Here is a 15,829-nt window from a genome sequence, read left to right as displayed (position 1 = left end):
ATATTTCACCACAAGGTGAGTTGCGTTGTATTTAGTAACACAACAACTGTCTATGAACGCACAAGGTCCGTGAAACAGCGCGCCATTGCGCATGGGCAGAGGACTTCTTGTACCTCATCTCTATGCTGCCCTAGCTCGGTGAAATAAAAGAGGAGCTTCCCGGACCACTAGCTACAAGCTAAACATCTCGGAGCTGTAAAATAAGTAATATTTTGAAGTATTCATATTTATCCATGCTATATTCTGCTGAATGACAATAATATCTAATTAATTTTCTTGTAGTTATAAATCTATTACTGATATTGTGCATGGCATGCTGTTTACTAGATAGCAATGTTTTCAACAATGCTTCGCCTGTGCATTGCAACAATAACGTTACAACAAAAGCCTGCCACGGGTCTTTAATGCGAAATATTGTCTATATAGTACAAAAATCAGTTCTGGATCATAGTGTACGAAGACTCGGGGGTTTTGCTAAATGTTGGTATACTAACAAGCTCTTGAATTTAACATTAAATCTACGACGAAAATTAGACTGACTAGCCTCGAGCTAACTATATCGCTAGCGTGCTAAAGGCTAGGTACATCTGCCCGCCATCTTTTTGGTGAATGTAAAGCTAGGAAGCCTTGCTAGCTATTTTAAAAGAACAGCAATGAAGGCTTGGCGCATCCACGGCCAGGTAGCAGGCAGTAGCTAATACGCCTCTAAAGAAAACATTTTCACGTCTGGTAATGTTACATCTGTTCTCACTATAAATACGGACTCGTAAGCCAAATTGTTATGGCGTGTTTTTGTTAGACACGAAACTTCTCGTTTGGTTCATATTGCATTTAGGCACTTTTTAAATATTCCCTCGCAGATTTTGGAGCAGTGCTTGCTCCTTCCCCGCGCATGCGAACGTTAGCATGTTTGCTTGGCTGCTAGGTTATGTAGCTTGATAGCCTTTAGCCATCTGGCTTTGTATTGAGGTAAGTTAACTCAAGCTAACTCTTGCCAAATAGATTTATTTTTTTGATAGCACTAAGCATATTGTCGTGATGCTGCCAATTACACGGGTTTATTCAGCCTGGAGAGTACTCTGTTATTTCATGCATGCTTATTATACCACATGGATCTGCTGTAGAATGAATGAGTGTGGACTTGTTTCTTGTTAGCGAATTTCGTTAGCTAATGTTGAGGTAACGTTACGGCCATTTGATTGTTTACGCGGGAGGTCATAAGCTGCACTGGGGTGCATGTCTGTAACTTTAACGTTATTGTTATACGATTAACAATCTGCGTTTGCACGCAAAGCTGTGGTCTTACTCATAGCGTAAACTATTTTGAGACTAACTGTTCTTATTTATACGCAAAATGCAATTAACAGTTATTTTACGGCACTTCGCGTGTTCTTTCTCTATTTTTCCGTCTTGAATTCTTACTTTATTTGCTATTATAATAACGTTACAATGTCGCTGTTAGTCTGGATACCAGGAATATACAATAATGTTTCAAATTGAAATATTGTGGTTTGTCGGTAACATTATTGTATACGTTGAACATACCTTATACCTTCGTTACTGTGTTTTAGTATATTTCCTTTAGAAGTGAATCAGTGTGATACTACCATGCAATGTCAGACATGCATATGACTGTAACTAGCAAAAACAAATCAGATATTGTGGTCGGTTTCAGATCCGCAGCAAACGGTAGCGATTGCTTGGCTCTGATTTTTTTTTTTTTTAAGCCGTCAAAAGCAACTTGTTATTGGATGGCAGGTTGTGGAAGGTGGCCTGTGGGTCAGGCTCATAGTTTTCTTTTTCTTTTTTATCAACCTCCCTTATTCTGTAAACATTTAAATGAGAGAACTCTGCAATATATTGTATGCCTACAATACACCAACAGGAGAGTTTAAGCCAAGGGTTTGCCATATGGATGAAATGTATACCACCTGGTCTTGTGAATGACATTGAAAAATCCCCTTGAGGAATATATCCTCTGGCAGTTTTCATCAGAGCATCTCTGTGTGGTTAATAAATAGACAAGAATAGCCTCAAAAAGTAAATAGATGGCTTGTCCTGAAGAGCTGCTTCATCATAACCAGCTGTGGCTATGTGAAGAGGCCGTTCGGCCATTGATGGTTATGTAGTGGTTTGTGATAAAAAAAAAAAAAAACCTTTCAGTGAATTGGTGTAAATGAAGTTGTCAGTTGATATTGTCAGTTGTTATTTGTACAGGGAGTCTACCCTGTCCTCACTGTGTGGGTGTGCTTATTTCTAAATGTCAGCTTTAGTGATGAAACATGAATGAATAAATAAGGGCCCCCCCATTGCCAACATTGCCCCCCCCTCCCTCCCTCCCTCCCTCCCTCAATTCAATAAAACCGCCAAGGGCCTGAACTTGGCACGCTCGGGCTTATCACTGGGCCAGGCTTAGGAAGCTATTCAGTTGGTTCACATTTGAACCCTGATCTAATAGGTGACCCCCAGTACTATTGTCCCAGCTGAAAGCCTGATGCTGCAGGAGGCAGTCTGAGCCCCAGCACCAATCAGACTGGTTCCCTAGAGACCCATCAGCCAGCTGTCCAGCTCGAGGTGGCTTGCTTGCCCTGCTGTTGAATAACACTGGAAGGCTTTGAAGCTCTCTGCCCATTTGCTATACATGTACACTTTCATAATTGTTTTTAGTGTTTAGCTAAGTGTGTTTGATTTGCATATGCATGCAGGCTAATATTTCAGTGGCGTTGATTTGGTGTTGTCCCTATTGGTTATGACGATCTTTTTCTTCACTTTCTTTAATTGGTAGCCTAAAAATATGATAATTAAAAATTAGGAAAAATATAATACTTAAATGTCTTATTTTAAATGTTTTAGAACCCCTGTGTATTTTCGGCTTTGTGGATTGATTGATGTTAGTGCCTGTAATATGTACCAAACTTTATTTTGTGTGCCAAGTAAAAAAAAAAAAATGTTCTCATTATTGATGATGTTTTGGTTCTCACCTGCCCATTGTCTTTCAGCGGTTGCAGAGACAGCCCCTGCCGTAGGATGTAGTCCCCATCAGATCACGGCAGAGCAGACAGACAACCAGAACAAGCGCCCCCTAAAACCCCACCACCACCTCCGCATCTGCCTCGCGCAGAGGTCGCAGTCCTCCTCGCTACGACAACGTTCCCCTTCCCCCCACCCCTTCCCGTTCCCCGATCACCAGCATGTCCGCCGTCACCTCGGCAACCCCAGCCCCGCCCACCCCCATAAACCCCCCGCCCCCTGAGGTGACCAACCCCAGTAAGCCGGGCCGGAAGACCAACCAGCTGCAGTACATGCAGAATGTAGTGGTCAAGACGCTGTGGAAGCACCAGTTCGCATGGCCCTTCTACACGCCAGTGGATGCGATAAAACTAGGCCTGCCGGTGAGACCTGAAAACTCAGATTTCATGTTTATCTTGTACATTCATGTGGGTTCCACTATTCTAATAGGTTTTGTTGGAGTTGATGTTGAGCACACAGACCAATCATTGGTGTTGTTAATAGAAGGTGGATAGGAAGCTCTTTTGGTCATTTGGTCATTTAGTTGCACCTGTAAAATAGGTGAAAGCAACTTACACTTGTTGATGCCTTTGTAGAAAACATGTAGTCATTTTATTTATGCATGAGCAGGGCAACAATTCACATCAGAATACACATAACCAAATGTGATGCGATCTAGGAAAACCCTTTGCATGATGTACTTAAATATCCTTGATTTTGCTCTGTTTCAATCCTCTCTGGTGAAATATCACCAACTTACGACTTCTGATACCATTCTAGCAACAATCTGGACACTGTCCCCTTGCAAAATCCTGGATGCCATCCTTCCAAAATCTTGGATGTTGCTAGGATGGTGTCAGAATCAATCAAGTTAGTAAAATTTCACCATGTGAAGGGTTTTCCCAGATCGCATCACAAATGAGGAACAAATAAAATAGCAATTTTCTAATGAGGTCACATATCAGGTCCAAATGATACTGCACAATGATTGCATATTCTGAGTAGACTAGTGGCAGGAAATGCTTTTCCTGTGATGAAGCAACTACTTGTTTATGTGATTTGTAACTGCTGTTTTCCACAACTCTCTCTGTCATATCTCAGTGCAGGGCTTATGCAATCATGTCAAAGTATCTTCAATTGAAAAAAAAAAAGCACTTTCATTTGATGCCTATTTTCAGAGGCAGTCGAAAGTGAATGTGGCTTGAGGGTTTCGTTTTAATGATGAAGTCCCACGTCTCTAATCACTGACCTGCGTAATTGTCTTCCAGGATTATCATAAGATAATCAAGAACCCCATGGACATGGGCACGATTAAGAAGAGGCTGGAGAACGCCTACTATTGGAGTGCAAGCGAGTGCATGCAGGATTTCAACACCATGTTCACCAACTGCTACATTTACAACAAGGTGAGCGCATCATACAGTTGGAAGAGCATTGCACAGAGCTTGTGTGTGATGCAGACTTTGGGTTTGACATTCATTTAATGACTTGATGGGTGGGTCCTATTTAAGCCCTGCGTTCCTTTTTCCTTCATTTCATTTCGTTTGGCAGGCGCTCACACTTTCCTTGACCCTTCATTTAGCAGAAATGGCTCTTTATCAAAATGTGAGAAAGGGATCATTACTGACAGGAAAAAAAGTGACTCACAAGTCATCCTTTCTATAGAACTTGCCATGGCAACAGATGAAAGGCTTTCTGAGTGGTTGCTAGGTTTCTGAGGGGTGATTCACCAAAATGAATTTCTGTTATTATTGGCCATTGAATTCTGAAATAACATTGTCCCATTTGATAATTATTTTGTATTCTCAAATAAGCCGTTTCACTTTTTTTTTAAATTTAGTTTGATGACTTAATTGAATTGCAAAACCGTGACCCTTTTGAAAAGAGTGTTGTACCAAATCGAAAAATTAATTGACGGATAGACAAAGGTCAATTGAGTTATTCTTCAGACAAGTACTTGCCCAGATGTCGATGCTGCTGAATTGTTGAAGAAAACTTTGAGTTTTGCTGACACAGCTTAAAATTGTCATCACAAATCTATTCAAAACCTGCCTTCTGAGCACTACATCTAAAATCTGATGTCTCCCTATCTCTCCTCCAATCAGCCCACAGACGATATCGTCCTCATGGCTCAGGCTTTGGAGAAGATTTTCCTGCAGAAGGTCGCCCAGATGCCCCAAGAGGAGGTGGAGCTCCTTCCACCTGCCCCCAAGGCCCCGAAGGGCCGCAAGCCGACTGGACCACTCGGAATAGGTAAGCCATGGTTCATTGCTGCTGTAACTGAGATTTATTCCATACTAATTACTGCAGATGCTGCAAATGACAGCAGTTCGGCCAGAGTAATCATCTTCTCTCTTTGTGTTCATGGGTTTTCTTTTAAACATTTTTTTTTTTTTTAAATGTTTCTCATGTTTCCGCAGGTGGTCAGCAGGAGGCAGCCGTGTCGTCGCCCTCTCCGCCGACGTCCTTCCCAGGCACCACGTCTCCGGGTCCCCAGACTCCGGTCATCTCCTCTGTGCCCGTGGGCTCCATCACCGCCAACATCCCCTCCACGCAGAATGCACAGGCCACGCCCATGATGCCGGTGGGACCACCCTCTCAGCCCATCGTCAAAGTAAGACCCCTTGTTTTCTGCCTAATGTTCTTTTCTGACCGCAGCACTAGCTGTTTGAGTGATGAGGTCATAAAACCATGAAAGTTCTGAAATGTGTGTAGATATGTAGGTGTTAAAATGGATAGTGATGTGTTTTGTGAGTGGCACCTAGTGAAACTTGCTGATGTCAAAGGCAACTTCCTGATTAATGTTCCCGAGTATGGTTGTTCTGGCACATTCCATTTGTTCTGGCACATTCCATTTGATGTTTTGGGCAACGTTTTCTTTTTTTTCTGGAGAACTTCAGTCATCAGTATGCATATCATCTCCATGGTCTTCCAATTAGAACACATGGAACTGGTTAAGCGGTTGCCCAGCAACGTTTCTTCAAAAGTTTCTCGATCCGTGGGACTAACTTTAAAATGTCCATCTGAATCCCTCTTGAGTTCCCTCAGAAGAAAGGGATCAAGAGGAAAGCGGACACCACCACGCCCAACACCTCTGCCATCACGGCTAGCCGCGGCGAGTCGCCCACGCCGCTCTCTGACGTCAAGCCCACCGGCGGTGGCAAGCCAGGCCCGCGGCGCGAGAGCGTCCCTCGGCCCGTCAAGCTGGCCAAGAAGGAGGCGGAGGACGGCGAACTGGGCGGCCAGCACGGCGGCGGAGGCAAGCGGTCGCGTCTGACCGAGCACCTCAAGCACTGCGACAACATCCTCAAGGAGATGCTGTCCAAGAAGCACGCCGCCTACGCCTGGCCCTTTTACAAGCCTGTGGACGCCGAGGCGCTGGCCCTGCACGACTACCATGACATCATCAAGCACCCCATGGACCTGAGCACCGTCAAGGTAGGAGCGCTGATTTTTAAATATTTAATTGACTGATCAAGTGTATTACCACTGTGAACATGAAACAGAATTCTTGATGAACTTCAGCATTAAATATAGAAGGAAGTTGATTTTCTTTTATAGGTCATGTTAATGTCAATAAGTCAAGTCTTTTATGGAGGTTTTATTTATTTTTTTGCCCTCTTCCTTATTGTTCCAGAAAAAGATGGACGGTCGGGAGTATACGGACGCACAGGCTTTTGCTGCAGACGTCCGATTAATGTTCTCAAATTGTTACAAGTATAACCCACCAGATCATGAGGTGGTCGACATGGCCAGGAAACTGCAGGTACGTGGGTCAACAAAATAATTTGCTTTCGTTGTGGCACTTCAAAGTTTAGTCGTTTGATTGAATGCTTTTGCTGCTTTCTATGTATATTTCTAATGTCTTGTCCTTTAGCCAAGTTTGATGTGTTGATATTCAGCTTTCTGTAAGTATTAAAATGTCATAGAATGAATGAATGTTTCATTGTTTGTGTCTATTTTTGGATGTTTTATGCACATCTTGAAGTGTTTCTTATGGTTAAGCAGACTGATAGGATTGTTATTCTTTTGTGCTGTGTGTGTGTCTGTCTTTAGGACGTGTTTGAGATGCGCTTTGCCAAGATGCCGGACGAGACAGCGGCGCTAAGTCCGGGCGGCGGTGGTGGCGCGGCGGGCGGTCCGGTGGTCAGCAAGAGCACGGGCAGCAGTGGCAGCAGCGGCGATTCGTCTGACGACGACAGCTCCGACTCCGAGGAGGAGCGCGCCACTCGCCTGGCAGAGCTGCAGGAACAGGTGGGTGCGGAACAGGTGGGTTTCACAAGACCGAGGACCGACAAAAAAAAAAGTACCCCAAAGAAATGACAAAAAAAAAAAAACACAACAGCTGTTCCTTTCCTTCTACCTTCTCCTCTTCTTCCTCCTAATATTCGGGCGTTTCCACTTTCAGAGGGTTGGATTGCAACCCTATTCCAACCTGAACCCCACACCCCTCCGAAAATGCACATGGGCCAGGCCTAAGCTTTGACACCGCCTCCTCCTCCTCCTCCTCCTCCTCCTCCTCCTCTCTGCACTTTACCTTTTTCCTGCTTTCTGCGGCTGGAGGGATTGGCCAAAGTGGTTGGCCAATAAGTTGCCCCTCCTTTTTACCTGCTCTGCTTTCAGCTTTGATTGGTTATCGCTTTGCCGTCTCCCTGTCAAAGAACTAAACATTTAGCCCTCTGCTGCTGCTTGGAACCCAAAAAAAAAAAACTTTTGTGGTACCAAAAATCTCCAAACCATGCATTCTCTCCCGGCTATATCTTAAAAACATGGCTTCAGTTTAGAACCACTACCCCCATCCCCACCAACCCTCCCCCAGTCACGCATGGCTTATTTGCCCCTCCCTTTCGTTTTCTCTCTTTTTTGTGTTTAGCGTAAGAAACGTTTCTTGTTCTGAGTTGTGTCCATGCATCCCCCTCCCCTTACTCTCGTTTGGCTTTCTCAGCAGCGGTTGTCTGAAAAGAAGCCCATTGCTTGCAGGCGGGGGAGTAAAAACGGGTTACATCAGGTGATCTGCCTCTCACCCCACCTATGCACACACACACACACACACATTAGTTTCTCCCCCCTGTTAGCCCCCCCCCCCCCCCCCTCCAGCCAATGATCATCATGTAGATGGCTGCCGATAGCACACTGCACCAGTGAGCAGCAAGCCCTCAGTGGCTTTTTGAGTTCTAGCAAAGCGCAGTAGAGGGCTAAATGCTTAGCTGGGATGGGGTTTGTTTGGGGAGCACTGTGCTAATTTGTAAAGATTGCCATCATGCTTTGAATAAACTGTGAAAGTGTGTGTGTATATATGAAGTGAAGTATGTGAGCATGTATGTGTATGAATGAACATGTGTTGTGCATATTGAGCCTGGTTCATGTGGACTTGGCTGGTGTCTCATAGTGAACTTGGATCATGTGTCATTATCAACATACAATGGCCAGAGAGAACACTGAGCAGTGTGTTTTATCACCAGATACATGTCGTTGCAAGTTAATAGTTTAGCAGGGAGGGTAATGTCATGGGCTGGGCTTGATTGGAGTGAGTAATAGAAGAACATGATCTTCCTCTTAGCAAGGGCCTCTTATTGTGAGTCATCATTGTTCACTACGCTTGACTGAACCTTACAAGTATGGAGTTAGTATACTGTTTTGATCATGTGACCTCAAGTGTGATTTCAGAATGAAGCCCATAAAGTAATACACATATAGTGCATAAGTAATGGACATGTAGATATGTATCTATCGTAATATGTTTACAGGACAATTAGAATGTTGACAATTTTGATTTTGTAATTATTAGCCATGATAAAACTTTTCTTGGCAGTCGATGAAGTGCCTATGTGGCATTGGCCAAGGAGCCTTACTTTGCAGCCCTGCAGTTTGAATGTTTTTTTTTTTTTTTTTTAAAGAATATTGATTTTTAGATGATGTAATCTGAAGGCCCAATGCCACAAAACTGTTGGACTGAAGTCTTCACTCAGAGCAGCTGGCACAGCAGCGCCCTCTGGGGTTCACTGACACCTGCTGAGCTTTAAAAGCCTACTCTGATCTGCTGCCCGCATCCGACAACCATGAGTTGACTGTGTGCGTACCGCTCGAAAAAGGTGCCTCTCTCACAAGCTCCCTCCCTCTCTGTCCCCAGCTGAAGGCCGTCCACGAGCAGCTGGCCGCTCTCTCTCAGGCGCCCGTCAGCAAACCAAAGAAGAAGAAGGAGAAGAAAGAGAAGGACAAGAAGAAGAAGGAGCGCGACAACAAGCACAGCAAAGCCAAGCCCGAGGACGACAAGAAGGCCAAGCCGGGCGCGGGCCAGCCCGCCAAACCGGCCCAGCAGAAGAAGGCCCCCTCCAAGAAGGCCAACAGCACCGTCCCTGCCTCCAGGTAGGACTGGCTACTCACATGGGTGTGGTCCCATACATCGTTTAGGGCTTAGAAAGGACAGCCCATACAATTAACACAGGTAGGAGAAGAGTACCACAATGGATGAGGCAATAGCTGGACCATTACAGCTCACCAATCTATTTAGAGATTTAGTGTCGACTTAGAATACTTGTTGTTATTCATTGGCATGCATGTCATGTAGCCAAAGTAATGCTGAGAAATGGACATTCACAATGGCTGTGTCTCAAATCACCTACTTGCCTACTTCAAATGCTTAATTTAAGTATATAGTGCAGATATTGGGACAATACTAACCATTGGAAATGGACACTATGAACACTACTGACGGAAGTATGTGGTTTGAGACACAGCCAATGTCCCTCATGCTGGTGTTTCCTGTTTTGGGTTCTACCTCTCCCTGTCGTGTGTCTCTGAAATAGACTTGGAAGCTCTCTGCTTCTTTTGTGTCATTCTCAGAATCAGCTACATTTTTCAAGAACTCCCTTAATGTTCTCTCCTCGTCTTTTCTTGCTCGTCTCCTAGGCAACCAAAGAAGGGCAGCCGCACGGGCGAGACGGACGAGGAGGAGGAGTGCCTCCCCATGACGTACGACGAGAAGCGGCAGCTGAGCCTGGACATCAACCGGCTGCCGGGCGAGAAGCTGGGCCGCGTGGTGCACATCATCCAGACGCGCGAGCCCTCGCTGCGCGACTCCAACCCCGACGAGATCGAGATCGACTTCGAGACGCTCAAGCCGTCCACGCTGCGTGAGCTGGAGAAGTACGTCAAGTCCTGCCTGCAGAAGAAGCAGAGGAAACCGCTACGTAAGTCTGCCCAATGTACACACACACACACACACACACACACACACACGGTCACATAATCAAAGCAGAAAAGATGATAGACGATCCCTTTTCATAGGACTACATGCATCACTTATAAATGTAGGCAGACGTTCAGTGCGGCACGCTGTCTTGGATTTAATGATAATTAAGTCTGCAGATACTCAAGGTGCAACATATTTTTCTGGGTTGTTTTTTTGCGTGTCTAACAAAGTTTAAATGAAATGTCAGAACACAAACTTGTACAGGAAGCACTATCCTTTTCTGACACACAGCCCTACTAATTTTGCTGGATGTAGAACCGGTTTAACGAGCCTCTACTGTCACTACAGCCCACTACTGTGCCTGCAGGGCCTTCATTTACTTATAAAGGAGAGTTTGATGGGCCAGTTTTCTTTTCTGGTGATAAGGTAGTGATGCCAGTCCTTAGGGAGTGTCTTCTGTCCTTAAGGGTTATTTTGTTTAAACATGTTTGTGTGTGAGTGTTAACCACTTTGTTTCCTTCCTTCCTTTCTGCCTCCGCCTCCTCCCCCCCGTCCTCTCTGCCGGTGCAGAGAAAGGCTCAGGGCCTGGGTCCGGCCCGTCTCGTGCGAGCGGCAGCAGCAGCTCTTCGGACTCGGGGAGCAGCAGTTCCAGCGGCTCCAGCTCGGACAGCAGCGACTCTGACTGAACACACAAACACACGCACGACACACACACACTCACACATATACACGGCCTCCCCTCACTCAGCCCCAGCCCCAGACCCCTCCATGGGAACTGCTCCTTTTTACATTTATTTTACTTTTGACTCCCTGTCCCCATCCTTGGGTTTTTTGTTTTTTAAAACATTGTATTCATGGTTGTTTCACCCCCTGCCCTTTTCTCCCCTCCTCCTCCTCCTCCTTCTCATCGCCTCCCCTCCTTTCTCTTGAGACTCATTTCTTATGAGAGAAAAGAAAAAAACAACAATAAACAAAAGAAAACAAACAAAAAAGGATGGCGTACAGGGACATTTGCAAGCTTTTTTTTTCAGCTGAATTTTTTTTTTTTTTTTTTTTTTTGTTCCGAGGAAAAAAACAAATCAGCAAAAACAGGCAACATGTAAGATGACTATTTTCACGGACTTTCCAAAGGGTTGTCCCCCCCCCCCCACACACACACACACACACACACCATCAACCAAACATAATTCTTTACACCCACACAAAGAACATACAAGAGCATTTTTAAGTATTCTTGGATGAAAAGAAAAAAAAACAATTGTTTCCTAATCTTTTTTGTATTATTATTATTATTATTATTATTGTGGAAAGAAAATGTACTCCTTGCTGTCAATTTTGCAATGCCATCTCTTGGTGATGTGGTTAGGACAGAGGTGAGAGCCTGTTGTCATCCACCTTATACTCTGTGCTGTTCTCCAAAGCCCTCCAGCCCCTGCCACACAGGCTCACTTGCTTAAGTCATAGCCGCTACTCCTACCGTTCTAGCCTGTCATTGGATATGTATGTGGATTCACTTTGATTAGTTGTATGCCAGCTCTCAATTAGTTGAAAGGCGTAGGCTATAAGTGAGCAAGATAAAACCTCTCTCTCCTCAATTTACACACCAGGCTTGTTTGGTTGCAGTTTATCTCCGGTGCAGTATGAATCACGATTTAGACTTGAGCTGTATCGCCAATGTAATACCATATACTACCACTTGGGGGTGTGCAGTGATTGGAAATTTTTAGGAGGTGCTATTGAGCTCCTCTCTTGTGTGTGTTTGGTGAGAATGGAATAATGTTTCCTGGTTTATTTTCGTGGCTGTGTATGGGGGTTTCTGGAGGGGGAGGGGACATGGCAGCCAGTGGGTGGTCAGACAGGGTGGCAGATCTCAAGACAATGCTAATTTATTTTGGTCGTTGCATTAGACTAGACTAGAGACAAAAGCTAGTTCAAAAACGACCGACCACGTTGTCAAATCACAGTTGAGCGGCTCAAGGAAAGGGTATGAATGTGTGTCTGATAGTTATGTTAGAAGCTCTATTTGTAGACATCAAGTGCTTCAAATATTTCTCTATTGTATATTGTTTCCTCTTATTTCCCAACTTGTAGAAAGAGATTTTCTTTTTTCTTTTTGTCTTTTGAGATGTATGAACCACTAGATGTGGTGTTTGGTGTGTGTCAGTATGTGTGTGTGTGCACAGGCATCAGTATCAATGGTCTGTCATCTGCAGATGAATGTATTCATCCCGAGCAGCTCTCTTGGTACCCTTGATGTCATTGCACAGGTGTACAAGTGGCAAAGAACATGATCAACTTTCTCTGAATAATCCCACGTTCTCTTTTTGTACTTGTAGACAACCAAACTCTTTTTGACCCCCACCCCACTAGTTATTGTTTCTACTTTTTTTCTTCTCCCTTGTAGAATCAAAGAAACAATTTGCTGAATCAGAGTCTTCCTCTCAAAAATGCCATCAATTGATGAGTTTCTCAGTGTCAGTTGTAATGCCTTTGTTTTTGTGGGTGAGAGAAATGTTCTCCAGTTGACTCAGTTTTAAAGTCACGCTGGCTTAATGAAATACCCGTGCCCCATACTCTGTGCCACAATCGTTCTGCCCGAACCAGCTTCCCTTCGGCTTTCAGAGGTTTTTCCAAAGGAGGATTTTCATGCATATTTGGATTGGGCCAACACTCATTTGAATACACAGATATCAGATTATTTTCTTGTTCTGTTCAATACAATTGACATTTTCTGGGCAAGATGGTCATAGAACACTAAAATTATTTTATCAGACTTGTTATTTTGAAATATATATGTAAGATATATAAATTGAAATGATGTACTATCTCAGATTTATCTTGTACGTTATTGCACTTATTGCAAAAAGAAAAAAAAGGAATCCCCAAATAATATACATCTTAGACCAATGCTCTACTCATCAAAATCAGGTCCTCGTGAGAATGATGTTACTGAAAGCAGCCTTTTAAGAAGTTATATATATATATATACAGAAATATGTAAAAAGTCATACACACACATGCATACAAAAACGGTTCAGTTAAAAAAATTTTGGCCCCGAAAAGAAAAGCTATTCAAATAACATCCTTTTATATTTTTAAAACAAAAAAAGGTTTTATTTTTTACTTTGAAATGTTTCTTTTGACGTGCATGCTGATGTATCGTGAGTCTCTCTCTCTCTCTCTCTCTCTCTCTCTCTCTCTCTCTCTCTCTCTCTCTCTCTCTCTCTCTTTAAGCTGTTTTGTTCCTCTCCAGGAAAGGGCCATACAGGAAGCAGTTGAGAAGTTTTGGGGGTGTAACGTTAGCTGTAGAGCCAGGCATCTGTACCCCTCAGCAGACCTGGCAGGAGTGGGAGGGGAGGGAATGGGAATTGGGCTGGTGGGGTTGTTTAGAGATGGAAGCTAAGATATGGTGTAATCACTCACTTGCGCGATCCTGTACTCCCATGTTTGATTTTTTTTTTTTTTTTTTTTTTTTTTTTTTTTTGTTACTTAATGTTTTTTGTTTTGTTTATTTTTTCATAAAATAAATGAGGAAAAAATAGCCCTTTATTTATTTCCTGTGCTACACTGGATATAAGCAGGTGTGGGTTATCATACATGGATGAGAATTGGTTATGTGATAGAATGTAAAAGCCAAAGCTTCTCTGTAACCCTTCCTTTTAAAGTTCCCAAGTACTATGTATTTACCTTGTAAATACATGGTAAATTGTATTGTATATTACTGGGTAATTGCCACAGGTAACATGAAGGTAAATACAGAGACTACACGTAAATACTAAGAAACACCTCAACTACAATTTTTGGGTAATTATTACAGGTATATGTAGACAGAAACTAAACTGCAAATCTTTGCAAATACCTAGAAAAAAAACACTATTACCGATCAACTCAAGTAAGAACTATCCAGTGAGCGGTTTAGACTGGTAATTGCCCATAATAGAACTGCATACATTCATGAAAGTATTACCCATTCATTCCATTTGCAACTGTAGTTATACAGGGTTAATGTAACCCAATTTTAATCACGCTTAACCTAAAAATGAGCATATAACTTTCCAATTAATTGTTCTTCTAATTGTTCACCATTACATCCATTTAAACTGTTTTTTTATTTCCCTACCTGGTAACAATGTTTGCAGGAACAATTCCTTCATGGTACATCTTAAATACTGGGTCCTATTTGCTGATGTTTTTACAGTTTACTCAATAAGTAAGTTAGAAACTGTACTGTAAAACGGAGGTTAACTGGCTACCAGTTTCTCCATAATCATAAATGCATGCATAGCCTATAGCCCTGTATGAATGACTTTATTTTATTTCTTCCATAGATTCCTGAAGTCACTATTAAGTAAGAGCTGTAGACCTATATTGACATTCATGAATTGCTGGCATTCTTTGGTGAAATGATGAGAGATATTCACTCTTGTCCTTCAAACCTGTTTGCTGGGAATATCCTAACATGTTCTGAAGGCAAGGTCAGAAACAGGTTTAACAGAAACTAAAGATTATGGCCTAATAAGTTATAATCATTATCATAGTTAAAATTGAGTATGAATGAATTCTTATATCGTCTTGAGTCAGACACTAACCACAAGTGAGGTAATTTAATTACTTTGTTATTCACTGTCCACAAATGACGTTATTGCACCTGTAAAGTTATTTGTTCTCCCATTGTAAAGCATTGCATTGCTGACTGCAGTCCAGATATGTAAAAAAGACAATCCCATGGTCAAGTCCAGCCCAGTTGTAGTGGGAGTGTAAGTCCTCATAATGAAAGAAATGTGTCTTTTATTAGCGTGACCTTGAAAAGCGTGGACAGACGCCTGACAGGGACTAGTATCTGCGGTATTATGTATACCACAATAATTGTCTGGAAGAAGCGGTGGAGGCAGAGATCCACATCTGATTTATTCATGACCTCTGCAGTGACCACGCATCCTGCTTTGCAGTGCCCCCCCTCCCCCCTTTACTTTTACAGTAAGGAAGTAAGGTTTAGTATCCACTCTCAGCAAGGGTGAAGAGACCTTGCCTTTTCTCCAATTAGACGCAGGCAGTTTCACCTCTGGGCCTCTTCTCAAGGACTGCATAGATTGCCGCACGTGTCGTGTTATCGTCAGACATCAGATCATAAGCATGGCAAAGTGGCTGACAACATAATTAGAGAGTAAAATGCAAATTAAAATAGAATATCATGTACCTTGTGCTGTTCCTTCCTAGATTCACCTATCCTCCAACTGTCAGAAACCCTGCTCATCTGTGTTATATGTCAGTGTACCAGGGATGGAAATTAAATATTTTGTACACCTGCCACTGTGGCTGGTGGATTCCAAAATCTACCAGCCACTCAACTTTTTCACCATCCTAGAGATACGGTATGAAAATGTAATATCATGATTATAACCTAAATGATCACGGTTATCAGCGTTATTGTGATATGATTAAAATGTGCTGATTTTTTTCTCTAAACTTACCACCAGTGTTGGACAGAACTCAAAATTGGCCTGTCCTCCATACACAGTAGCAACAAAACTAAAGGTCAACAGAACAGCATTCATATGCCATAGTGTCATAAAAGTGGTGTGGCTCCTTTAAGACAATCCTTTGGCGTGAGTTCTTCTGGAGCTATCC

The 15,829-nt window shown here is 43.0% G+C and overlaps 1 protein-coding gene across 9 annotated transcripts; it reads left to right on the top strand.

Annotated features, from left to right (window-relative positions):
* Positions 1 to 53: 53 nt before the first annotated feature.
* On the top strand, positions 54 to 13,026 carry brd3a (bromodomain containing 3a). Of its 9 annotated transcripts, none has more exons than XM_042058318.1 (12): positions 54 to 204; positions 3,000 to 3,392; positions 4,278 to 4,415; positions 5,115 to 5,262; positions 5,430 to 5,623; positions 6,058 to 6,447; positions 6,647 to 6,775; positions 7,066 to 7,278; positions 7,958 to 8,017; positions 9,140 to 9,375; positions 9,919 to 10,199; positions 10,772 to 13,026. In XM_042058318.1, the coding sequence occupies exons 2-12, from the start codon at positions 3,192 to 3,194 to the stop codon at positions 10,885 to 10,887; spliced, it is 2,106 nt and encodes a 701-aa protein (XP_041914252.1). In that variant the 5' UTR covers positions 54 to 204; positions 3,000 to 3,191; the 3' UTR covers positions 10,888 to 13,026. The 9 variants fall into 9 exon arrangements, with proteins under 9 accessions (XP_041914252.1, XP_041914251.1, XP_041914254.1 ...); XM_042058317.1 differs by having other exon boundaries at positions 7,955 to 8,017; XM_042058320.1 differs by having other exon boundaries at positions 6,049 to 6,447; positions 7,066 to 7,263.
* Positions 13,027 to 15,829: the final 2,803 nt, after the last annotated feature.

Source organism: Alosa sapidissima, chromosome 13 (assembly GCF_018492685.1).
Source record: "Alosa sapidissima isolate fAloSap1 chromosome 13, fAloSap1.pri, whole genome shotgun sequence".
Lineage (NCBI taxonomy): Eukaryota > Metazoa > Chordata > Actinopteri > Clupeiformes > Clupeidae > Alosa > Alosa sapidissima.
This window is presented reverse-complemented; position numbering and strand designations above follow the sequence as displayed.

Coding starts and splice junctions, on each gene's coding strand:
- brd3a (XM_042058315.1), top strand. CDS start 3,192: ATGTCCGCCGTCACCTCGGCAACCCCAGCCCCGCCCACCCCCATAAAC. Junction 6,776..7,065: donor ACATGGCCAGGAAACTGCAG/GTACGTGGGTCA, acceptor GTCTGTCTTTAG/GACGTGTTTGAGATGCGCTT. Junction 9,376..9,918: donor AGCACCGTCCCTGCCTCCAG/GTAGGACTGGCT, acceptor CTCGTCTCCTAG/GCAACCAAAGAAGGGCAGCC.